The sequence below is a fragment of the Pipistrellus hanaki genome, assembly GCF_964339955.1.
Source record: "Pipistrellus hanaki genome assembly, chromosome: 9".
In the NCBI taxonomy this organism is placed as follows: domain Eukaryota; kingdom Metazoa; phylum Chordata; class Mammalia; order Chiroptera; family Vespertilionidae; genus Pipistrellus; species Pipistrellus hanaki.
The window spans coordinates 79,191,177-79,216,778 of NC_140511.1; the positions used below are offsets into that span (position 1 = coordinate 79,191,177).

The following is a 25,602-nucleotide window of genomic DNA, read 5'->3' on the forward strand; positions in this document are numbered from 1 at the left end:
ATCTTGGCTAAAATTGTGAGCTTCCGAATCCGATCACCTGCTCTCACACGGGACCCGCCTCTATCATGACCAGCTTCCTGCCTTAGTTTCCCATTTTTTTTAAAAAAGTGTCATCATATTATTTACTAAGAACATGATGAGGGGTAAGTGAGCATTGTGCCTATTTGGTGCGCTCCTGGAACGGAGTGGGTACTGTTGTTGGGTGTCCAAGTAAGTAGCGTGTCATCTCTAATACGTATGTTATTGTGTGATTTCCTCCATTTTTCATGCTCCTCTCACCTGTCTAATTCCCAGTGACTGTGAGCATCGTGGCCTTGTCCCACCTGCCCCTCTCCTGGGATCTGTCAGCAAACAAAAGAGGGGGTGAGGCGGGGCGCTGGAGGTGCACATAGCAGCCCGCATCAGGTGGCTGAGGGGTGATCGTCCTGCCGGTGGTCCTAGGACAAGCTGGGGTGGCTGCTGATAGACATTTTAAATTCTAATGTTTATGTGTTTATATAGTTATATAAACGTGTATTTGAAAAATCGCTGGTTTTCTGTTTATGGTGTTAATTGAAAGTTTCCTTTTAAAATGAATTTATTTCTCTTTAAGTTGAAGTATTTACCTACTATAAAGTGCATGCTTTTAAACTGTGCACGTAAGTGGGTTTTAGCATTTCACCATGTTGTGCAACCCTCACCAATATTCATTTCCAGAACCTTTCATCCCCAAACAGAAGCTCTGCACCCACTGGACCATAACTTCCACCCCTTCCTCCGCTGGTGACCGTTTTTCTGTGAATTTGCCTATTCTTGGCATCTCACACAGTGAAATCATGTTGTCCTTTGTGTCCATCTGATTCCACTTAGCAAAGAGTATTCGTATTAACAGCGTTTCATCTCTTTTATGACTGAATTGTGTTCTATTGCACAGACAGACCACGTTTGGCTTATCAATGTCAGTTGGGCATTTGGGTCGCTCCCACTTCGTTAGCTGTTATAATAACCCTGCTGCAAACATTTGTGGGAAAAATCTTGTATGAACATAGTTTCCAATTCTCTTTGATTTGATACCTACTTGGGAGAGAAATTTCTGGGCCATATAATAATAACTCTGTGTTTACCTTTTGGAGGGACTGCCAAACCTTTGTAATGTAGCTGTACCATTTTACATTTTCGCCAGCAATCCGTGAGGTTCCACTCTCTCCATTCTCGCCAGCACTTGTCCTACCGGATTTTATTGTCGCTATCGTGGTGGCACGGGAAGCGGCATCGCGTGTAATCCTGAGTGGCATTTCTCCAGCTGCTGATGCTGTCAGGCGCCTTTTCATGTGTCCGTTAGCCATGGGTGTATGTTCTTTGGAAGAGTGTCTACGCTGACCCTAGGACCGCTTTCAAATCGGTGTTTGCCTTTTCATCACTGAGGTAGAAAGCTCTTCCCGTAGTTTGGACACTGACCTCCATCAGGTATGTGTTTGCAGATCCTTCCTTCCATTCGGGAATCTGTGACTCCATTTTCTTGGTAAGTTCCTTTGACATAAAATAGATTTACATTTTAAAAGTGAATTGAAAGAACAGCCAAAGGACTTGTATGCATGCAGATGAGCATAACCAATGGACACACAGGAGGGGGTGAGGGCGTGTGCTGGGGGATGGAAGCTGCTGGGGAGAAGTCACTGGGGGGAAAGGAGGTTTAAACAATGAAGAATTTAAATTAAAAAAAAAAAAAGTGAGTTGATACAACGGTGGCGGGAGGACTGCTAGACTCAGATGTGGCAGAAAGCCTCACAGTGTGTGAGAATGAGACAGTTTGGGGGTCTCCCGATGAGACCACAAGGTCCGGAGGAGGAAAAGGAGGTGGGTGAGAGCGCTGTCCGGCCTCCCGTCACGGGCGTTGTCCTGGCATCGCCGCTGGGCATGCTGGGACCGGGGTTGCTCACTTTGTTTTTTCCTCAGTAACATACTATGTTGGTTCATTAAAATGTCTTTCCTGCATCTTTTGAGATGAGCCTCAGGTTTTTCTCTTCATTTTCTAATGATTATCTGAATGGAATGTTAATGTTTGTATCAATATGAATGGAATATTATGCTGCCCTGTGATTTCTGGAACAAACCAGCCCTGGCCTGGAGCTGCCTCCTCGGCTGTGCTCAGCCAGGGCCGCGCAGGCGCTGCCAGGGGTCTGCTGGCACACCGGGAGGCCTGCTCTGTCACTGAACAGAACGTGACTGCGGCCAGCTTCCTTCGTGTATTGAATCGGTTTCCTCAGTGATAAAACGAGGACGAAAGCAGTCTATCTTTAGTCGACTTTCAAGAAATGTATTTTATTGGCCTTTTCAAAGAAACCGCTTTAGATAAGATAAGCAGTTCTGCTTTCATTTTGCAACTTATTAATTTCTCTTTTTATTGCATTGATTCCTGCTTTCCTTGGAGTTTGTTTTGTTACTTTTCTAGTCTTCATTTATGTTCAGACCCACCCGCTCTTACTGCAGGGAGGGAAGGGCCGCACAGGGAGAGGCGCCAGCCCCCCGGCCGGCCGCCACCCCGTGGACAGGACAGGCCTCAGCTGCTGAGGGTGCCCCCCGCGGGGATGTGGGTCCTATCGGTGGGCAGGGCCAGCAGGCACATGGGGGAACAGACCTGCTGTCTCCTTCCCCAGTGCCCATTTCTAGCAGTCCCTCCGCTAACGCCCTCCGGGGCAGACCCCAAGCTGGTCCCACAGACACAGGCAAACAAGGCTGGCTGCCTTCATGGCGCCCGTCCTCACGGGGGCCAGGCCTGAGGTGGGGATGACCGGTTGTAGGTGAGCGCAGTTGTCCCAGCCACAAAGGAGGGAGTGCAGCCAGAGCCCTGGCAGGTCAGAGCTTCGTTCGTCCCAGTCGAGGTTGTGGCCCAGGAGAACCAACAGTGAGCGCCTCAGTGAGTGACAAATGGATGCTTCTCTCCCTCTCCCTCCCTCTGTCTCCCTTCTCTCTCTCTCTCTCAAAATAATTAAAATTTTCAGAGTGTGGCCTGAGAGTAAAGACAGAATCGCCTCCCGGAGGGGGCCTGTGAGCCCCCTTTGGGATGGGAGGCCGTCTGTGAGGAGAGCCTCGGCTGGCGGGAGTGACTCCGGGGCCGAGGCCTCCCGGCCGGACTGGGGCAGGTATGCTCTCCTCACGTCCTCGGTGCTGAGCGGGCTCAGCTCCATGTAACGTGACTAGCTATTGAAAGCATGCTTTAACATGTCTAGTGTTTGGGGAACATTTTTTAACTACTGTAATCTATTTCTAGTTTAATGAACAGCTGGGTACCTGAGCAAGCAGCCTGTACAGTTTCTGCTTTTTTGAATCTATGGTTCCCTTTTTCATGGCTTCAGGTATGATAAATGTATCGATTTTTATTGTTGTTGTTAATCCTTACCCGAAGATACTTTTCTATTGGTTCTTAGAGAGAATGGGAGGGAAGAGAGACAGAAATACAGAACTACTGATGTGAGAGAGACACATCGATTGGTTGCCTCCCACACCTGCCCCAAGTGGGGCGGGGATTGACCATGCAACTGAGGTCCGAGCCCTTGAGCAGAACTGAACCCGGGACCCTCTAGTCCACGCACCCACTAGAGCCAGGTATGGTGTGTTTATCTGTGTCCCTTGTGTTTATCTGAGTCCACGCACCCACTGGAGCCAGGTGTGGTGTTTGTATCTGTTGTATCTGAACACCCCCAGTCTAGGAGGTGTTCTCTGACCAGTCAGTGCCTTGGGTGTTTTCCCGTCCAGTCCAGATGCCCTGAGTCCTGGAATGAGAAGTGGAGTCACGGCCCCACCTCCTCTCTCACTCCCCGAGGCAGCTCACAGTGTGTCCATGTGTCTCACTGCCGTGTGCCTGGAACCTCCATTCCCAGCAGCGCACCCCGGCCTCCTGGCGGGCTGGAGGGCTTTCTGCCCGGAGCTCACTGCCTGACCTGCCCCTCCTCCCACCCGCCCGGCCGGCCTGCTGTTTGCGTCTGACTGAGGGACCTGTGGGGTCATTTCCTCTGTGAAGGACCTGTGGAGGTTTTTTGAAGCTATTTCACATCTCCTTTCTGCTCAGACAGGCTGTGTTTACACAGCTGTGATGAGGGTCATTTTGCTCTCCACTTAGGTTATGTCATGGGCACAGCCCGCCAGGCTGGCACCGTCAGGGCCACCTGTGAGCCCCGTGGGGGTGGCTTCGGCACTTTGTGGTTATAAATCACGCTGTCACCAACGTCTTTAGCAAATCCCGCTTTGGTTTGCGGTCCCGGCTGGCTGAAGGAAGGGCAGTTGCTCTGCTCTCCTTGCTCTGCCCTGTGCCGTCCAGATGGCTCTAAGGCAGGGGTCCTCAAACTTTTTAAAGTGGGGGCCAGATCACGGTCCCTCAGAGAGCTGGAGGGCCAGACTATATGAACTACTAATTCCTACTGTAACACCTCGGCTGCGCTCACTGCCCAAAAAACCTGGCGGGCCGGATCAGACTCCTCTGCGGGCCGCATGTGGCCCGCGGGCCGTAGTTTGAAGACCCCTGCTCTAAGGGGTGGTTACGTACAGTCCCCCCTCCCCCCCGCCCTGCAAATACAACTGTTCTTATTCACACATGGCCCGCGTGCGGGGTGGCTCCTTGAAGCCATTGTAGCTTTCGCCCTGTTGGCGCTCTCTCGGGGGTTCCCACAGTTCGAACCTGAGGTCTGGTCACTAACTGTTACATTAACTCTTTGCTCACGTTACAGAGTGTTCTGCCTTCCCACAGTTCTGAGGCCTTCTAGGCCAGAGCTTGGTTACTTCGTCAGGTGGGGACTTAGATGGCGGTCATGGTTCCTCTCCTGCTGCGATCAGTAAGTGCCTCCTGGTGGTGTGGGGGGCTGAGCTGGGGGAGGCTGTGAGGCAGGCAGGTGGGCCAGGAGCAGGGGTGGGGGGAGGAGCCGGGGGGAGGTTTGGGGGCTGGGCCTTGAGGACTGGCTCTGAGCCCACCCTGTAGTCCACAAACCGTGTGTGTGTGTGTGTGTGTGTGTGTGTGTGTGTGTCTGTGCATGGCTAAGTGTATGACTCGTGTGCGTGTGTGACTGTGTATGACTGACTGTGACAGTGTGTATATGTCTGTGCATGACTTTGTATATGACTCGTGTGTGGGACTGTATGACTGTGACAGTGTGTGTATATGAGTGTGGGAGACTGTATGACTGTGTGTGTGTGTGTGTGTGTGTGAGAGAGAGAGAGAGAGAGAGAGAGAGAAGTGGGCCTGGCTCAGCTCACATTCAATCCTCAGAACGAGCAGAAAAAACCCAGTTCTCAGCTATGTGACCCTGAGCAGGCTTCATCCCTCCCCAGCTTCTCACCAGGCCTCGCTGGGGAGGGACCTCGGAACCCCTCAGGGCTGACATGAGGGGCAGGAGCTAGTGGGAGGGGGGCAGGGCTAGTGGGAGCTGCTCCCACCGGACCCGTCGGGGCCGGGCAGAGCCTGGGCGGGGGCAGTGGGTGCTGCGGGCAGCGGGCTGGGAGGGCGGCCTGGGCAGATACTGGCCAAGGGTCCAGGTTGGGCTTCGTGGACCTTGGGCCCTGGCGACAGACCCGTCCTCCCCGGAACTCAGACTCCGGTGAGTCCGGAGGGTGAGAGGAGAGAGGCCGGTGGGCACTGAGCTTCGGCGGCATGTTCTCAGCTCCGGGAGGACCACAGCGGCGCTGGAGAGCGATAGGCCTGAGGCCGGCAGGTGGGGCGTCTGGGGAACCCCAGGGGCTGGGCACAGAGGACCCGGATAAGTGCTGGCGTCTGAGCTGTCCCTCGTTCTTAGGTTTCCTGTTCTGATGAAAAAGCTTAGGATTTTCACCTTGAAATATAAAAATATTCTGCATAGAGTTGAACATCCAAGCCCTGAAAAAGATTCAAAATGACAGTAAAATCCCCTTCCCTCACCCACCCCTCAAGTTTGAGTCTTTCTGGACATTTCTATACACACAGCTTGTCACCGCTAGAGCAGGCGGGACCGTAACCGGGGCAGTTTGCCGTCTGACCTGCAGTGGAGCGAGCACACAGGAGCCTGGCCCCGGAGTGAGGGGACGAGGTCCCCCTGCTGCCCCGGAGGGGTGTGTAGGAAGGAGTGAGCCTGGGGGGAGGTGCGGAGCCGCCGCAGGTGTTTCTTTTACTGGACGCGGCTCATGGCCGCGTTCAGGTTTTGCTTTTCACCTTTGAATCTGTGAGAAGATGAGCAGGAAAAAGCAAAAGGCACTGGTGGTGGCACACCCAGCACTGCTGGGCCAGGGTTCGAGTCCCTGTGGTGTCCTTGCTTCCTTCCAGCTCCCACTCCAGGCTCTTCCTCCCACCCCATCAGGGACATCATCCTCCCCAAGGACCGGTGTCGGGGTGGGGAGCCTCTCTCCCAGGAGCCCTCCTGTTCCACACTCCCTCACCTCACTCAGGTGCCCCCAAAGGGGTGAAGGAGATGGAACAGGCCTCATCCCTCCAGAGGCCAGAGGACAGTCCAGGCTTCCCGGCTCCCACTCCCTAGGCCAGTGGTCGGCAAACTGTGGCTCTTGAGCCACATGCGGCTCTTTGGGCCCTTGAGTGTGGTTCTTCCACAAAATACTTGCTTGGGCAAGTCTATTTTGAAGAAGTAGTGTTAGAAGAAGTTTAAAACATTTGACTCAAATTTCAATTGTACTGTTGACATTTGGCTCTGTTGACTGATTTGCCGACCTCTGGTAGGGGTGGTCCTTGTAGACAAGGTGGAGGATGAGGTGCACCTGAAAATACACCTGGAAGCAGGGTAGGGAGGAAAGCACTGGGTTCCGTCTGCCAGGAGTGCCGGTGCATGGGGTACGAGGCTGGGAAAGGGTTGGGCTCTGAGGTATCTGCTTTTCCCACATGGGAGTCTCAGTGAGGAGATGCATTTGGAAAATTCCAAAAAATGTTTGGATCACAAACTCAAACTCAAGACGGTATTTCTATTTTATTTATTAACAATAATTCAGCCCGGCTGGCATGGCTCAGTGGTTGAGCATCGACCTATGAACCAGTCAGAGCATACGGAGGGGGGTGGGGGGAAGACAGGTCAAATCCCAGTGGGGGACGTGTAGGAGGCAGCCAATCAATGATTCTCTCCTCATTGATGTTTCTATCTCTCCCTCTCCCTCTCTGAAATAAAAATATATTTTAAAAAACAATAATTTGTTTTACTTTGTGCTTATAAATACAGGGGTGGGCAAAAGGAGGTTCACAATTGTATTGTGACATTCTTTGCGTTAACAAAGCTATTGTAATAATAACCGGGCATGTCTTTTTCCATATAACTGTAAAACCACCGTTTCCCACCCTGTAATTACTTAATTCTCACATGAGGTTATTTCCATTCTCAGATAAGGAAAGTGAGGTAAGGGACTGGAAATGATGGAGCTGGAATTGGAACTCAGTCGGGTTCCAAAGCCTGAGCCATATGCCAGGCCAAGATCTAGAGTTTTCCATTCTTGAAAGTCTCTTTCTGGGACAGGCTTTTCCCAGTTTGGGTTTTACACAGACACCCAACACCACGCTAAGTGAGAGTCATACATTTATCTTGCAATCTTAACAAGATAGCAATTCCTTTTACACAACTTCAGAAGAATTAGGCTAGGAAAGGGTTCGCTGAGTTAGCCTTCAGACCTAGACTCCCCCATCAGTCTATGACGTAACTCTTCTGCCTTAAGGATCCACTTCGAGTCTCTCTTTCCAACCCAGCACCCAGAGCTGGAGTAGCGCAGATAGCAAAGCAAGAGGGGCTGCCAGGCGGCTCCGTGTGGCTGGGGCCCCCTGGCACCTCCAGCCCCTAAGGCCCTTGCACACTCTTCACGAACCCTCCCGCTTTCCCCCTTTCTGTGTCAATGAGAACACCAGGTCGCAGTCAAGGACTCGCTGCTCCGAGGTCCCGACCAATAGCTGGGCTCCGACCGGCGTTAGCTGAACGCCCCACAAGTGGCGCATGCGCGGCGCGGGTGGCGAGGCGGGCGGGGCGGGGCCTGGGCGAGCGGCGGAGGCGGTGACGCAGACGCAGGCCCGCAAGCGGCGCATGCGCGGCGCGGGGGGCGGGGCGGGGCCTTGGCGGGCGGCGGAGGCGGCGGCGCAGGCGCAGGCACAGGCGGCGCATGCGCAACGTGGATGGCGAGGCAGGCGGGGCGTGGCCTGGGCGGACGGCGGAGGCGGTGACGCGGGCGCCCCTAGTGGCGGGTGAGTTCACGCCCCCACTGTCGCCTCGGGATTCTGTTTCCACGGTTACAGCGGCGCGAGGCAGTGTCGCGGGTTAATCGTGTTTCCGTTAAAACATGAAACCCAGGGGCTGAAGGCGGCGGGACTCGGGGACGGGGGAGAGGAGCGGCTCTGGTCAGTTCTGCCCACCATTCCCGTAGGATGCTGCCCCGTCCACTAGTGCCCGTCAGCCCCACGAACTAACTGTCCCGGACCCATTCACCCCCCTTGCCCCTGCCAGCTGCCGACCTCACGCTCCCTGCCCCAAGTGGCGCCATGCTGCTTTTGGCCGCCCCCGGAGCTGCCTGAAGTGACTGGCCTGGAGGCCGCTCCCCATCAAGGTCAAGACCATAGTGTGATCTGAGCGTCCCTCACGCACCGCCCTCTGCCGGGCCTGTGGCTCCTCACAGAGCCCTTGTCTCTCCCTCTCCTCCCCAGGCCCCGTAGCCGCCCTGGAGGGCCTAGCACCAAAGCCAAGGTCGGGCTTCCGGCGGGTTCTCCCTAAGGATGAAGCCACCTTGGGCCAGTGTCAGGTAGAGGCCTGACGACCCCGGAAGTAGTTGGCCGCATGCTAGGAGGTGAGTGGGGCTACAGATGCCCCAAATGGTGCAGTTCATGACCTGTAGACTTATTTATTTGCCTTTCACAGAGTCTAACCTTTTAAAATTTAACTTACAATATCCGAAAGTCAACTGATTTTATGTTAAAATTCAATGTGTGGTTTTGCTTCAGACATTGGGGAGAGTGGAGCTGGTGTGGTTCAGTGATTGAACTTTGACCTAGGCACCAAGAGGTTCTGGTTTGATTCCCAGTCAGGGCACATGCCGGGATTAAGATTCAAACCCTAATAGGAGGCATTTCTCTCATTGATGGCTCTCTCTCTCTCTCTCCCCCTCTCCCTTCCTCTCTAAAAAATCAATTAAAAATAATTTTAATTGAGGCGATCTGGGGACAATGGGCCTGTGTTCCCACGTACCAACCGTCTGCCATAGCTGAGAAGTGGCTGCTCTCTTTGAAAAGCTCTAGGATTTGCTATGGTCCTCAAAGCCAATGTCCGTTTCCATTTATCATCAGGCTGGAGCTATTGTTGGCCTCATGGTAAGTCTGCATGCAGATCTTAAGGAAGTAACAGAGGCCTGTCTCAAGGTTTTCAAGTCCATGGCCCTGTTACCACACGCTTTGACTCGTCTTCACAAGAACTGGAGGCACAGGTTCTATTGAGAACAAGGTGAGCCTGGAAAATCTTAGCATGCCAGTAAGGAAGGGAAATTTGAAAGATAAATAGCATCCAGTTGAAATAATGGAGGCCATAATAAGAGGGGCTCCCGCTGAAACCGGTTTGGCTCAGTGGATAGAGCATCGGCCTGCGGACTGAAAGGTCCTGGGTTGGATTCTGGTCAAGGGCATGTACCTTGGTTGTGGGCACATCCTAGTAGGGAATGTGCAAGAGTCAGCTGATCGATGATTCTCTCTCATCGATGTTTCTAACTCTCTATCCCTCTCTCTTCTTCTCTGTAAAAAATCAATAAATATATATATTTTTTAAAAAAAGAATATGAAAAATCAGGCATTGTGAGCAAAATCTGCTAAAAAAAAAAAAAAAAAAAAGAGGGGCTCCCACTGACCAAACAGAATATTTAAGCATCAAAAATTGGCCAAGATCAGCTGACATAATAAATCTGAAAAGTCATGAGATCATTTTGAACTATAAAGAGAGAAGACATTAACATTATATATCCTGAAAGAGGAGATTGGAATGTATTCTCAAATCTCACCATTAAACCATATAAATATTATTATTTTTAAAAATATTTTAATTGGTATTTCCCGTGCTGCACCGCGGCCTCCTCTTTCTCTTCCGGTCCCTGGCGCTTCGGCAGCCGCGGGCTTCTGTGCAGAGATGGCCAAGTCCAAGAACCACACCACGCACAACCAGTCCCGGAAATGGCACAGAAATGGCATCAAGAAACCCCGGTCACAAAGATACGAATCTCTTAAGGGGGTAGACCCCAAGTTCCTAAGGAACATGCGCTTTGCCAAGAAGCACAACAAGAAGGGCCTGAAGAAGATGCAGGCGAACAACGCCAAGGCCATGAGCGCCCGTGCTGAGGCCATCAAGGCCCTGGTCAAGTCCAAGGAGCCCAGGCCCAATATCCCCAAGGGCTGCAGCCGCAAACTCAGTCGACTTACCTACATCGCTCACCCCAAGCTTGGGAAGCGCGCTCGTGCCCGCATTGCCAAGGGGCTCAGGATCTGCTCACCAAAGGTCAAGGCCAAGGCCAAGGCCGAAACCAAGCCCCAGGCTGCAGGTGCAGCTGCAGCTCAGGCTCCCAAAGGTGCCCAGGCCCCCGCTCCCAAAGCGGCTCAGGCCCCCACGAAGGCTCCACAGTAGGACGGAAGGACTAGTGGGCCCCTGGGCTGCAGTCTGCGTGGCGCTGCTGCCGTCCTGTGCTGTTTGTACAAATAAACCTGCGGCAGGAAAATAAATAAATAAATAAAAATAAAAATAAAAATATTTTAATTGATTTTAGAAAGGAAGGAATAGGGAGAGATGGAAACATCAATGATAAGAGAGAATCATTAATCGCCTGCTTCCTGCACGTCCCCTGCTGAGGGTTGAGCCCGAAATCTGGGCATGTGTCTTTGACTGGAATCAAACCCGGGATCCTTCAGTCCACAGGCCCACGCTCTGTCCACTGAGCCAAACCAACTAAGGGTAAATATTTTTGTTATTACTGTTATTTTTTTTTTAATATTTTTATTGATTTCAGAGAGGAAGGGAGCAGGAGAGAGAAAGAGGAACATCAATGATGAGAATCATCATTTGGCTGCCTCCTGCGTACGATCAAGCCCACAATCCAATCGGGCATGTGCCTTTGACCAGAATTGAACCTGGGACCCTTCAGTCTGCAGGCCAACGCTCTATCCACTGAGCCAAACTGGCTAGGGCTAAATATTACTGTTATTGATTTGAGAGAGAAATCTCTACTTATTTACAATTTATGAATTGATTCTTGTGTCCTGACTGGGGATTGAACCTGCAGCCTTGGCCCATCAGGACAATGCTCTGACTGAGCTACCTGGCCAAGGCTCATTTACTACTTCATTTATTGTATGGAACTATACATGAAACACATTAAATTTCCACTGCCAGCAAAATGGGACAATAGGGACAGGATTTGCCATGCCACCTCAAACAACTAGAAAACCAGAAAAAATATAACAGCAGTTTTTAAGATGTTGGTCATTGGGCACTAAAAGACTGAACCTTAAGAGGCAGGAAAAAAACAAGGGGAGCCCTAGGGTCTCCCAGCTTACTGTCTGGAGAAGATATCCCAGGCACAGGGCACAGTGAGGGGAACCCAGGCAGAGGGACTAACGCTCACAGTGCAGAGAAGCAGGCACAACTTCCAGGATCTGCGGAGGGTCTCCCCTGGCTGGGTCTTCAGGGGAGTTCAGATCAATACGTGAGTGCATGGAAATTACCCAACGCCACGAAAAGAGCCACCAGGAGGGATCAGCAGGGGGATTCCCAGAGATCACATAGGACTGGGACCCCACCAGCCAGAGTGGAAAAGCAGCCAAAGAAAAAAGGCCAGTTACATAAAAATGATTAGAGATAAGGACAACAGCATATTTCTCATTGGAAGCAATGCAAGTCAGAAGGCAGTGTTCTGGGATGCAATTGTGTAACTTGGAAACAGTTCTTTTTGGATCTTGCTTTTCAGCTTTCTTTGGTGAGAGCAGGGCAGATTTTAATCTCGGGCACATTTTGCCTTCTACCTGGACAAAACCCTTCTGAGTTTTTGCCTGACCCCCCGTGATTCTTTATAGTACTTGTAGAAAAAAACTGTCAACCTGCTATTCTGTGTACAGCAAAGTGTATTTCAAAAACAAAGACTTTTCAGCCGGGACCGGTTTGGCTCAGTGGATAGAGCGTCGGCCTGTGGACTGAAAGGTCCCGGGTTCGATTCCGGGCAAGGGCATGTACCTTGGTTGCGGGCACATCCCCAGTAGGGGGTGTGCAAGAGGCAGCTGATCAATGATTCTCATTGATGTTTCTAACTCTCTATCTCTCTCTTCCTCTCTGTGAAAAATCAATAAAATATCTTTAGAAAAAAACAAAAAACGAAGACTTTTTCAGACATATAAATGCTAAAGAATGTTATCTCCGGCAGAGCCATACTACAGTGAATGTTAAAGGAAGTCCTTCAGATGGAAGGGAAACTACACAAGTTGGAAATGTGGATAGACAAAAGGAGTAAAGAATACCAGAAATGACAACCATATGGCTAAAAGACTTTGGAAGAGAATTGACTATATAAGGAAAAACCAGTGTACAGCAGGACCTCCAATGATGTCATCTTGTTATAAGGTTGATGATGGGGGAGAAATGAATTCCTGGCCAAGGCAGCTGTCCTGTGACCAGGAAGCAGACCCAGTGGAGGAGTGCATGCTCCAGGGCCCCACAGGAGGCCATAAAATATGTCGAGTCTCTAATTGAAAACACCTACCTCGTGGCCTCTTCCAATAGCATATGGGGCCAGAAGGATCCGGGAACACGGGGAGAGCTCAGCAGAGCTCAGCCGGAAAGTGGAAAAGCACTAGAGCCAGAGACACCATGCAAATATGAGGCACATGAGCGAGCGCGAGCTGCAGAAAGAAGGCCCCGCTGCCACAAACTGGCCCATGTGCTGTAAGCCCCAGGTACGGAGCATGGGAAATGAGTCCGGGCCATCCTGTCCTCATCTTTGAGTTGGGCTAAGCGTGGCCTTCTCTCCCACTTCAGTTTCCTGAACTCTCACTGAACTTCCACACCAGGCTCCTGAGGCTATCTCTTTCCTTGTCCTCTGAACCCTTGACTGTGCTCTTTGCATTTATTTTAGCCTGGTCTGTTTTGCTTTGACCTTGACATGGGCCTTGTAGTTTTGTGATGGTCTGATGAATCTAGTATTTGGCTAACTCTGAAATACCTCCAGGACCTCCTGTGAAGCCCTGTGGTCCCTTCCAGGTTGTAGCATCCCATACATGAATAAATCACAGTAAACTGTCCATTTTTAATACTTGTTAAACCAGTTTAACAAGCATTTCCTGTTTACTAGCCTACATAATAAGAGGCTACTACGCAAATTGTCCCCTTTACCAGGAGTTCCACTGGGAGTTCAACCAAAGTTCAACCAGGGGCTGGGGCCTGCAGCCCCTCCCCTCAGCTGACCCCACCCCAGATCACCTCCCCCGTCCTGATCAGGGACAAGGCCAGCCCACCAACCATTCTAGGCCCCTCCCCACAGCCAGCCCAGCCTGATCAGTCCTGGTAAGCGTGAGCCAGCTAGACCCCACCTGTGCACGAATGTGTGCACCAGGCCCCTAGTATACATAAAAACCAGTTCTCCAGGTGATGTGACAAGGCCAGTCTGAAAAGAAGGCAGAAGGTAGCCGAGCCTCAAGGTGGAGGGAGAGATGTGGTGCGCACGGGGCCACCTCGGCCAGAGGCCTAGACCACCTCTGTGTTTTGAAGTTAAATGATAAATTAATACTCCCTTTTGGGTTAGGATGGGGGTTTCAGGTGAAATAGGAGGAGGTCTGGTAGACCTAGACTTTGACCTTGCATGCCTTGCATGCCATGACCTTGCATGCCATGTGCCTGAGCTAGTGGACTCCAGTAGTCATAATAGGATTGGGTCTATCTCTTTTTAATTTTATTTAATTTTTAAATATATTTTTATTGATTTCAGAGAGTAAGGGAGAGGGTGAGAGAGAGAGAAACATCAATGGAGAGAGAATCATTGCTCAGCTGCCTCCTTCATGCCCTACATTGGGGATCTAACCCACAACCAGGCATGCCCTGATGGGAATTGAACCATGACCTCCTGAAACTCAACCACTGAGCCAACTGGCTGGGCTTGGGCCTGTCTCTTGAAGGTAAAAAAATAAAAAACCAGACATAGACCTGACCTGACATGGAGGAGCAAGAAACCTGAAATCTAGACCAGCTATCTTTACTTCCTCACTGGGGACCTGGAGCCTGGCCTGGCTGTCCCTGTGCCTGTTCCCAGGGCTATGGAGAGGCTGAGCGGGGACGGTTTTGCCCCCCGTGGGGAGCAGCTGTCCCCCTGCCCACACTGCTGGCTGCATCACAGGCTTCAGCTCCTCGGGGGGCAGTGTGCTCCTCAAAGCAACTCCCTGGGTCAGAAAGGTCTATGACTCAAAACACACTCGTTTACCAACTAATGAAATGAGAGACACAGGAGGCCAGGCCTCCCACCAGCTCCCACTGACTTCCGGTGGGGCCCGAGGAGCTCTGGGCAACATCTCCAGGCATGCCCGGCCTTGCCTGGGGCGGCAGGAGGACTTCCCCTTCCTGCACCAAGCATGTTCCCGGCTTCGACATTCTGGAGAGCCCCCTAGGGGTACAGACTTTTCGTTTTTGCAGGGAAGCGTTCCTTTGTGGCCCCGCTCAGAGCAGTGCAGGGTCACAGCCTGGACCCTCCTGTTTCTGGGCCTGGCTATGGACATAGGCTTCTAGCCTGGCTCTCCATAAGGCTTGAACCAGGACACTGGCCAGGGCCTCGTCTGCCCACACCTCTCGGTGGGCCCTCCGTCTCACCTTGTCAGAGACCTGCCGTGTAGAAATTATTCTCCCACCTCCAGAACAAGCCCCTGTCTGGAATGTTCTGCCCAATTTATTCACCAACTCATCCTCCCGGGCCCAACTGGAGTCCCACCCCCTCACGAAGCCTCCCCCTGCTGGTGACTGGCTCCCTGACACAGGCCCCCAGTGCCGGGTGCTCAGCCCAAGCCGCGTCACAGCCATTTATAGATGTGTTCAGCTCTGACTCAGCCCCAAAGCAGGTTCCGGAAATACCTTACAGAGGAAGAGGAGAAGCCTGGGGAAGCGCAGTGCTGCTGCCTCGGGGGTGGGGGTGAGGGGTGTTTGTACTTTTTGTTTTCTACATTCATTATTGTTCATAAAATATAGCAGCATAACAGGTTTAAATATCACAATGTTTTGTTTTAAATATTTGTTATAAAATACCAAACTATTTCATAAATTTCTACATAGAACCTTACACATTTCTTAAATTTATTTCTACATATTTTATGGCTTGTGTTGCTGTATTAGTGGTTAAAAAAAAAATAAGGTAGGTCTCACATACCAAAATAGATCTCCAGCCCTATTTTTTAATGTGAGAAACCAAGTTGCAAGAATATCTTCAATATATTGCAGTATGCAGGATCCATATACTCATTTATATTCACATATATATACTCATATATTACACAATATGCTTGTATATGTATATATATAAATACCACACAAATATACATATATTTATACACCTATATATACAACCTATTTGATATATGAGTATATATGAAAATGTCTTATCGCCCTGACCAGTTTGGCTCAGTGGATAGAGCGTCGTCAGCCTGTGGACTGAAGGGTCCCAGGTTCTATTCCACTGGTTTGGCTTAGTGGATAGAGCATCAGCCTGTGGACTGAAAGAGTGGATAGAGTGTCCGTCTGTGGACCAAAGAGTCCCAGGTTCAATTGAGTATTGGGGGTATGCAAGAGGCAGACTTCTTTACACACCCCATCCGACAAGCTGGTCAGTCACCTACTTTTTACCCCATTTAGACAAAGAAGGCTTCCTGCCAGCAGTTACATCAATCACATTGGCTACTGAGGGCACACTGTACTGTGTCCTTGCCCCCGCTCCTGGCATCTTGGCCTGATTATGGTCCCAGGCTCAGAGTCCTGGGACATCCCGTTTAGGCACATGCCCAGAGCGGCCTTTGGCCATCCTGGTGTACGGATAAGGCCTCTTGACCTCTGGGGACCTGGCATGGTTCCCACACTGCCTGAGGTGGAGCTGGGAATGTGTGTCTTAGAAAGGTTATCTATGCAGCCCTCTGTCCGCCTCCAAAACCACTTCCAGCCTCGCTGGGCCTCAGCTGGGGCTGGCCTCTCACGCGTGGTCCGTGCCCCCCTCCCATCCCCCTTCCCCCAACTCCCTGGATCCCAACCATTGGCGCCTGGCATCAAGCCCTTCACGTCCCAGCCAGTGCCCTCTGCGCACCTTCCTGCCTGTTCCGACAGGGGGCGCTCGCACACCCTTCTGTGTGCACACACAGTTCCCTGCGCCCAGATTGCCCTCTGCACCCTCTTCTGTCCCTGGTGAACTCGGATCCCTCCTGAAATGCCTTCTCTGGGAGTGTCCACCAGCTCCCCCCTCCCCCCTCTGCCCTCCCCCACACACACACCCAGGAACCAATGCTTGTGACCCCCCCTGGCACAGGCCTGGCACTTTCCGTGAAAGGGCATTGAGGCTGGGAACCGCCCAGGGCCGGGGGCTGGACAGGCCACTCGTCCTCCAGGGGAACCCTTGTTAAGGCCCGCGCCCGGTCTCCTCCCGTCGCTCGGGGCGCAGGCGGGGCTCTGATGGCGGCCCTGCCTCGCCTCCCGGAGCTCTGGCGGCGGCTGCATCAGCCCAGGCTGCCCTCCGCACCCCCTTCTCCGGCCGGAGCTGCACGAGGGAGGCGCCTGGCCAGCCTGGCCTTCCGGTCTGGGGCCAGGGTTGGTATCCGCAGCCTCCAGTACCCGAGGACGTGGGCTGGACCGCGGCTCGGGGGGAAGGGGGCAGGGAGGGGGTCTGGGGTTCGAGTGGTTAAGCAGGAAGTCAATCGCCACGCGGTGATTCTGACTGACCTCACACATCTGGGATGGAAGGCTCCTCTAGGCCCCTAAGATGGGACACCAGAAAGTGACCACCCATCAGCTCCTTGGTTTCTCCCACATTCCTACCTTGGCCATAAAAAAACAAACAACAAACTGGAGAAGGTGGAGTCCCTCTGGTTTGGACTTGACCTAGGTGTTTGGTGATGACTGATGCACCAGCACCCAGTGAAAGCTGAATCCTGAGCCTGAACAGCACTCCCTCCTCCCCAGCACCCAGCTCTGCTCTCCGGAGGCAAGTGGGTACTAGGGGGCTCCTCTGGGCTGTGCTGGTCCGTGTAAACCTGGCCCTGCCCCTTGGCACAGCCCAGAGCAGGAGGACCGAGGACAGGGGTGCAGGAAGCCAGGCACGGGAGCTACCGTCTGAGGGTAAGCGGGAGGTCAGAAGGTTTGGCTCCGCCCACGAAGAAGGTTGTAGGCATGGATTTCAGCACAGGCATCTGCGGGCAGTGACAACAGTTGCCTATTTCACGCTCACAGGCCAAGGCCAGGCGGCCTGTTACTGGAAGCTTCCTGCCGGGTGGAGGGGAGGAACCGCCCGCTGGCCTGGGGCACAGCCCTTCCCCCGGAGGTGATCCCGACCCTGCCCTTCCACCCTGCTTTTCCCTTGTCCAGATTCACCCATCTCTCCTCAAAGCTGGTTCCTGCTCAACCCTGGACTCTCAGCTTCCCTGTCCACCCTGTCTAGAGGGGTCTCCTCCTCTCCTTCTCTCTGTCCCACCGCCCCCTTCCTTCCTCCAGACCTGACAGGGCTGCTGCTCACCGGAATGGCTGCCTGACTCCCCCACGAAAATGTCAGCTCCAGGAAGGCAGAAACCTTATTGTCACTAGCTTTGCCTCGCAAGGAGGGTATTTGTTGAATGAATGCAGTTCTGTTCCAGATCATATAAAGAATTGAAACTAGATTAATAAAATTGAATTTTAACAGTGGGGGAAAAGTTGAAACTAGAAGATAGGAAGCCCTGTTCTACTAATTTTTTTAATTTATCTCTTCCTATGAACCTTTTACACAAAGGATTGGAGTCGGCTTTTAAACATGCAGTGAGCCAGCTGGAGTGCCTCCGGTGGTTGAGCGTCATCCTATGTACCAAGGGGCTGCCAGTTTGATTCCTGGTCTGGGCACATACCTGCGTTTCAGGTTCACATAAGGGAGGCAACCTTGTCTCTCTCTAGAACCAATGAGAAGAAAATAAAAATTTTCAAAAAAGAACAAAAATAATAGGTAAAAGGCCATAGAATAAGAAAAATTCATTGAATCCTACATTACCACCAAAGTTGTGCCTCCTATGGCTTTGAGCTTCCCGGGAACTGAAGGAAAAGGGAGCAGAATTTGGTACATGATTTACCTTGCCCGTGAGGAAAAGCATCTTCATTTCTCAGGAAAAGCAAACGCTTTGCTGGCAGCTGGAAAAAATCTCTCCCACAGGGATGTGTGGTGGTGACGGCAGCAGCTCTCCAGCCGAAGGCGTTGTTCACCGTGAGTTGCTGCCTCAGCGGAGGAGCCAGGAAGAACCGCAGCTCGCAGGGCAGAGCGGCCATTTTCTGGGCGCTGGCTAGGCTCAGGCCTGAGGCCTAGAACCACATAGTTCCCTTCAGAGCAGTATGGCTCCCAGCTTTTTGGATTACATTACTAATAATTTTATTTTTAAACGATGTTTTCAACACCATCCATAAAATATTCTTGTTAAATAAATAAATAAAAAGGAAATAGCCTGGCCAGCATGGCCCAGTGGTTGGGGTTGACCTAGGAACCAGGAGGTCACCGTTACCCGGTTGTGGGCTCCATCCCCAGTGTGGGGTGTGCCAGAGGCAGCTGATCAAGTACTCTCTCTTATCATTGATGTTTCTATCTCTCTTCCTCTCTGAAATTAATTTAAAAACATATATATATTTTTAAAAGAAAACAAGGCCAAAAGGGGTAAACAATTATGAATTTATTAGGTCATCTGGAAAACCAGATGGGCTGAGCCCCCAAATGGCATAAGCATCGAGGGACTGGGGAGTCAGAGTCAGAGGTTTAAAAGACTCTAGGTGGGCCCTAACTGGTGTGGCTCAATGGATGGAGTGTTGGTCTGTGGACTGACGGGTCCCAGGTTTGATTCCAGTCGGAGCATGTACCTTGGTTGCAGATACATCCCCGGAGGCAGCTGATCAATGTTTCTCTCTCATCAATATTTCTGACTCTCTATCCTTCTCCTTTCCTCTCTGTAAAAAAAAAAATCAATAAAATATATTTTTAAAAATAATAAAAGGCTCTAGGTGGGCTTTTTCTGGGCAGAGAATTCTCTTGGGCGGGTCCTGAGGGGAAAGATAATGGTCTTAGCAAGTGGAATGTGGTCTAACAAGTGACTAAGCAAAAAGGGAATGTCGGTTGTAAAGTGGCCTAAAGGTCAGTGCTCAGGGGAGGGGGTATGGATTCAATTGATCCATTTTTTTATCAGACCTAACAGTAGGTTTATAGTTGTAAGTATGTGAAACACAGAGTTTATACTTTTTAAAAATATATGTATTTTTTTTATTTCAGAGAGGAAGGGAGAGGGAGAGAGAGAAACATCAATAATGAGAATCATTGATGGGCTGCCTCCTACAAGACCCCCTGGGGATCGAGCCCACAACCTGGGCATGTGCCGTGACCAGCAATCAAACCATGACCTCCTGGTTCATAGGCTGATGCTCAACCACTGAGCCATGCCAGCAGGACCAGAGTTTATTCTTGTATTATTATTTATTAACTAGAGGCCTGGTGTATGAAATTTGTGCACTCCTGGGGGTCCCTCAGCCCCGTTTGTGCCCTATGGCAGTCCAGGAGCCCTGGGGAGATGTCGGACTGCTGGTTTAGGGAGCAGGCCTAAGCCTCCAGTCCGACACCCTTAGCGCTGCTGCAGAGGCGGGAGAGGCTCCGGCCACTGCCGTTGTGCTCGCCAGCAGTGAGCCCAGCTCAGGGCTTCTGGCTGAGCGGCACTCCCCCTGTGGGAGCGCTCTGACCGCCTGCATGGAGTGTCTGCCCCCTGGTGATCAGTGTGCATCATAGTGACTGGTTGTTCCACTGTTTGGTCGGTTTGCATATTAGCCTTTTATTATTTTGGATTATTGCATTACTTCCCATATGAACAACTGTAAATCTACATTTGCCCCACCCTGCATTTCATTTCACAGAGGACGCCAAGGCCCCAGGATGGACTGGCACCAGCCTGTTAAGTGGAGGCTCTCTGGAAGCCGAGGGCTGTCCTCTTCAAAAGAATGAAGTCAGGTTCGTGTAAAATGGCCGACACCTCTCTGCCTTTGGAAAAGTCCTTCAACTACAAAGAAGTTAACTGTTAACTCCAAGTAGGGCAGAAAGGAAGGCAGTTGCTATGGCAACATCTTTGGCAGCCTATCTGTCTTCTGGGCTCAAACAGCGGCTTCCAGCAGGCTCTAGATGGGGGAGGGGCAGGCCTAACGCGAGCCCAGCTACTGCCATGGGCCAATCTCCTGCTGGATTTCAGTGGCAAGAGCATGGCAGCAGCCAATCAGAGGCCTGGAGTCTGAGTCATCGGCCCCAAGCCAGGTTGGAATAACAAGAAGGCCAGCACACGTGACCGTTTCCATGGTGATCTCCCTTAGCAACTCAGACTGGTCCTGTTTATGAGGGCTGGAAAATTCCACCAGCCTTCAGCCTGATTTTGTTACCTTCTCTGCCTGTTTCCTGCTTGAGGGGCCGGGATGAGGTCACTGCAGTGTTTAACCCTTTCCCCGGCGGTGCCTGCCCAGGCAAACCCAGGGCCTGGGAGGGGGCGCACGCTCTGCCCTGTGCTGGGTGCTGGAGGGGGGGAAGGTAGGCCAGGTTGGTAGTGACAGCCTGGCACTGAACCGAGCTCCCGAGCTCCCGACAGCCTCACACCCCTGACAAGAGGGTAGGGCATAGGTCATTTCTCTCTCACTGAGGAATACACTTGACTCAAAGGTTAGGCAACTTGCCTGTGCCACAGAGAGCCAGCATGAGGAAGCAGGTGTGGAGGAGTGTTGACACTCGGGCCATTCTCCCCACGATGGCGTCTAATGCGTGCAGTGTACAGGCCCAGATGAGGTCGGGGGGGTGCAGAGGAGGGCGAGAGCCAGGGTTTTCGGGGAGCTGAAGGAAGGCTTCGCCAAACAAGGAGGGTGACTTTGAGGCTGCGGGGAAGGACATGGGGTTGAGGGCTGGTGGGAAGACCAGCCCAGCCCGTCAGTCATCCTGCAGAACTGGCTGGCTGGGGGCGGGGAGGGAGTCAGGCCTACAAACAGCGCTGCGGGGGAAGTGCTGGGTGGTGCTGGGTGGCCATCCAGGAACCAGCAGCTGGAGCCTGGGGTGAGGCCAGCCTCTGAGTCCCCACCAGCCCAGGAGCAAGTTCCCGGCGCTGGCTGGGCCATGTGCAGAGCTACTCTGAGCTGAGGAGGGCGATAGGAAGACCCCAGCTCTGTTTTCAAGGATGTTAAGTGACAATGACACAGAACAGAAGTCATGTGCCGCAGCTTAAGGTCACAGCAGATGAGTCACTGATGCAGGTGTGATCACAGGAGTGCTGCTGAGGTCACTGGACCACAGAGGCCACAGGAGTCTGCAGGTAGGACCGGCCATTGAGCAGCCTGCTGCAGCCGGAAAGGACTCTGACCTGGTTCCTGACGGGCGGGGCTCAGGAACCAGGTCACCGTATCCTGTGGACTAGGGCTCTGAGAGCAAGCAGGGCTGGAAAGAGGGGACGGAGGGACACAACTGGTTGAGCTTTACGGCCCTGGCTCAGGGTGGGACAGTAAATGAAAAGCATCTGGACAATGAAGGGGACTCAGTGTGACTTGGATGGTCTGTAGCTTACTGGTCTCTGCCTGGGCCAAAAGGTCTCAACTGAAGTCTTTGCTGAGGCAGAACGGCCATGGAAATTTCCACCCCAGTTCTTTTCCCAGCGCTGTTCTCAGCTCCTCCTTCCTCCCGGGCTCTGCTGAGCACAAAGGCTTTGTGCTCGGATGGGCCGCGGGCTGGAGAGGCCAGGGCTCCCCCAGCGACCCCGACAGCCACGGAAGGCGGTCAGAGCTTCGGCACCAGGGCACTGTGCCACTGGAAACTGGAATTGTCACCCCGACCGACAGGGCCCAGGATTCCTCTCCGGGGAAGGGGAAGGGAAGAACGGCAGCTCCCACCATCCTGTCAGGGCTCTGAAGCCGGGCAGTTTGGTGGCTGTGCCGCCCAGAGCACAGGCCTCGGGCCCAGAGCAAGCCCAGAGGCACCTAAAGGGGAGTGCCACTTCCGCTCCGCTCTCTCGGAGGCATTTTCTATATTCATTTCTCACAGCTCCCAAGGGGAAGAAGTGACTGTGAGAGGGAAGCTGGGATGAAGCCGAGAGCTCTCCCTCTCCCCACCCCCCTCTCCTCGCCCAGGATCCCAGCCCCACCCACCTCCAGTGAGGTTCTCCGGCCACAGCAACAGCTGGGGTGGGGCCAGATGGAGCCCTGGCCTTAGTCACTAAGGCTTAGTGCAATAAAGTGAGGTTACCAAACAGGACAAAAGGGCATCTCTACGGTGTCTGCGTGCTCTGTCCACAGCTGGGGGGCAGTGTGTCTGTGTGTGTGTGTGTGTGTGTGTGTCTCCCTCAGTGAGGTGGATACAGACCACCTCTCCCACGTTGGGCTTGAGTGAGCCTGAGGTTTCTCCGTCCACTTTCAGGCTCCAGCAGTGGCACCTCATCCTCCACCAACCTGGCTGCAAACCTCGCATTCCCACTGACCTTCAGAGGAGCCAGGAGACATGCTAACAACACAGCGTCACCCAGGAATTAGAGGCTGTGCTGAGACCCAGGGTGAGATAACTGAGGGCTGATGAAGCTGGGTGACTGGGTATGCTGGCCCGAGAGGCCCCTGCAGAGGAGTGCCGTAGGCTGAAGAGCAGGGAGTATATTCCAAGCAGATGTGTCATCAAGAGTGAAGAACGTGATTCTGGGGACGCCAGGGGTGCTGCAGAGAGCAGTGCGGGAAGCTGAGAGCCTCAGGCAGATTTTCTATATCTGTGTTCTGTCCCTGGTCCCATGGCCACTACCTACCCCAATCCAGGCCTCCATGGCCTCTGGTCTGCCTGGACTGAAAGAATGGACTCCAGTGCCCACCCCTCTGCCACCTTGTTAACAGCAGCCTCGGTATTTCCCAAAGCCAGGGCCCCGCCCAGCTCAGGAGTCCTCCTCTGCCCAAAGAGTAGAGTTCAAACCCCTCTTCAGGAAATTCAAGCCCTGGTAGACCTCACTTTAGTGTCCCTTCCTGCTTCCCCTACTTGCTAGTGGGTTCCCCTCACTTAAGGAGCTGTGAGACCCGCTCCACCCGTCACTGTGCAGCTCTCCGCTGACCTCAGCCCCAGGAAGGACCCAGAATGCCATGGGCTTGTTTTTACCTGGCATGTGTTGAGAAATACATGATTGGCAAAGTTCCTGGAACTGGGTGACCTCTGTCCCCTTGTTCTAAAGACTTGTTCCTGTGGGGTGTGGGCCACAGTTGTGCTGAGAAAGAATGAACACCCACGGAAGATGTGAAATGCTTAACGAGCTTCTTGCTGGGTGTGCAGTGCGTCCGTGACGCTAACACACACATCTGCCGGGGACCTCAAAGTGGGTGACGGAGCAGATCGCAGGCGGGGATACAAGAAGTAAACATGACTCACTGGGAAGCCTCCCTCTTCCTCGGCTGTTTCTGAGGGTCCACGCGGCAGGCCTGAGGCCCAGCACAGTGCGGGCTGGCCACACGCCTCCGCAGTGAGTCACAAGGAACGACAGCAGGCCTGAGCCTTGCCCTCGCTCCCCTCCGCTCCGGGGCGAATGCCCAACCGGAGCTCCATGGAGCCCTGAGGCGGCCTTGGGTTTTCTCTCCTGCCCTTTCGGATCAGTCTTTCTAGATTCTTCCTTCAGAGAGGGAAGCAGTTCCCCTTTCTTACACAGTCCCCGCTCCATGCAGTCACTCCATCCTGACGGCAGCGTGTTCATGTCAAATCTCACCTTGTTCCGCCGAAACCGGTTTGGTTCAGCAGTAGAGCGTCGGTCTGCGGACTGAAAGGTCCCAGGTTCGATTCCGGTCAAGGGCATGTACCTTGGTTGTGGGCACATCCCCGGTAGGGGGTGTGCAAGAGGCAGCTGATCGATGTTTCTCTCTCATCGACATTTCTAGCTCTCTATCTCCCCTTTGTCTCTGTAAAGAATCAATAAAATATATTAAAAAAAAAAATCTCACCTTGTTCCTGTAGAGTCACATCACATTGTCTCATCACTTCCTTCTTCCTTACTAGCAACACTCAGCACAATTCCCCAGGCCTTAGACAGCTCAACAACCTGCTGATACCGCCCTTACCACTGAGCTACTGGGGCCAGTGTCTCTGTAGGACATTCAGGAGAGGAACCCGGTTCTCTCACAGCCCCTTCCGCGCTGGATTTTGGTGGCTCAGTCGCGCTGCGCCTACTGGGCATCTGTCACCGGGCTCTCTCCACGGTTCTGCTTGGCTTTCTCATCTCCAGACATACTGTTCCAATTTACCCACCACCCAGTAGACATGTGTGGCGCTTCTATTGTGCGCCAAGAACTAAGATACCAGGACAGGCCTAGGCCTCCGTGTCCTCAGCCCTCTAAGGGGGTGACAGCAGCACCCCCCTCCCAGGGGGCTGAGAGAACTGAAAAGAGGTCAGGCCCAGTGCTCTTAGCTGTCAGAACAGAAAGCTGTGCTGGTTCACTGTCCTGCAGACACAGGGGCAATGGGAGGCCAGGGAAGCCTCGGTCCCTGTTCTCGGCCGGGAGAGGAGGTCAGTAAGTCTCCGCTGGGGGCGGGGCTAAGGCTGCTCCTCTGAGAGCCATGCTCTGTCCTCCCACAGCTCACAGTGCTGCCACTGCACCACCACACCCAGGCCTTCTAGAAAGATCCACAGAGCAGGCTGCAGGGCCCAGCACCAAACACGTTATGTGGGGAATAAACTAAAGGAAACCAGCAGCATGGAGCTCTGGGGCTGGGGGTGGGGAACTGCTCTTTCAAGAGACCTTTGTCCCCGCCCCAGAGGTGGGTCTATCGCACAGAACCCCACTGAGTCTCAGGGAGGTGCGCTTAGAAGATGGATGCTTTTCTCAGGAAGATGAGGGAAGGGTTTCCCGGATTCTTCCACACAGTGTGTGTGTGGGGAGGCCAGGGGCTGCTCTGCCTGGCGGCACTTTGGGGGAAGACCAGGTTACACAGCCACTTCCAGCCCCACCCCCACCCCCACCCCTTTTTCTCTTCCCTGTGACTTATTTTGTTAGAAGGTACTTTTGATGCTTTCTTCTTTCCAGATATAGCTTTTAGAATGACTATTTGCACACGTCAGTCAGTGTTTGTGTTCATGGTTAGAGGTTATTTTTAAGGGTGGAATTTCTAACACTATACCTTTCCATCACATTTAGGAATCCTTAACTTTACCCCCTGGGGCAGAACAAGAAATAACGTCAGGAATTATTTCTGGACTCTTCCCAGCCCAACAACAGGCCCGAGCTTGTGTCAGTGTGTCAGCTGACTCCTGACATGGTGAGTAAAATGGAACCTCTTTAACGTTTTTGTTATTAAAAGATGAAACTTTCAGGTCATTGTGAATTATATTCTAGAGGTCAGGCGCTCCTCGGCTGACAACAGATAAATTCGTACTTTATCATTCCCAGCTCTGGGCAGTGGTTA

The 25,602-nt window shown here is 52.5% G+C and overlaps 1 protein-coding gene and 2 long non-coding RNA genes across 4 annotated transcripts; all 3 read left to right on the forward strand.

Moving 5' to 3' along the window:
* The first annotated feature begins 8,102 nt into the window (after positions 1 to 8,102).
* On the forward strand, positions 8,103 to 15,147 carry LOC311627341. 2 transcript variants are annotated; one of them, XR_014795888.1, is made up of 4 exons: positions 8,103 to 8,167; positions 8,624 to 8,763; positions 12,364 to 13,422; positions 14,333 to 15,147. It is a non-coding gene; the product is annotated as an uncharacterized lncRNA (long non-coding RNA). The 2 variants fall into 2 exon arrangements; XR_014795889.1 differs by lacking the exon at positions 8,103 to 8,167 and having other exon boundaries at positions 8,176 to 8,763.
* On the forward strand, positions 10,014 to 10,698 carry LOC311627338 (large ribosomal subunit protein eL29-like). Its single transcript, XM_084893753.1, has one exon. It carries the CDS (start codon positions 10,086 to 10,088, stop codon positions 10,575 to 10,577), a length of 492 nt encoding a protein of 163 aa, XP_084749879.1. The 5' UTR covers positions 10,014 to 10,085; the 3' UTR covers positions 10,578 to 10,698.
* A 6,062-nt stretch (positions 15,148 to 21,209) lies between the features above and the next one.
* LOC311627342 lies at positions 21,210 to 25,578 on the forward strand. The gene is made up of 3 exons (XR_014795890.1): positions 21,210 to 21,505; positions 22,600 to 22,732; positions 25,335 to 25,578. It is a non-coding gene; the product is annotated as an uncharacterized lncRNA (long non-coding RNA).
* The last annotated feature ends 24 nt before the right edge of the window (positions 25,579 to 25,602 follow it).

Bases quoted from the DNA above. Each gene is read 5' to 3' on its own strand.
- LOC311627338 (XM_084893753.1), top strand. From the start codon at position 10,086: ATGGCCAAGTCCAAGAACCACACCACGCACAACCAGTCCCGGAAATGG.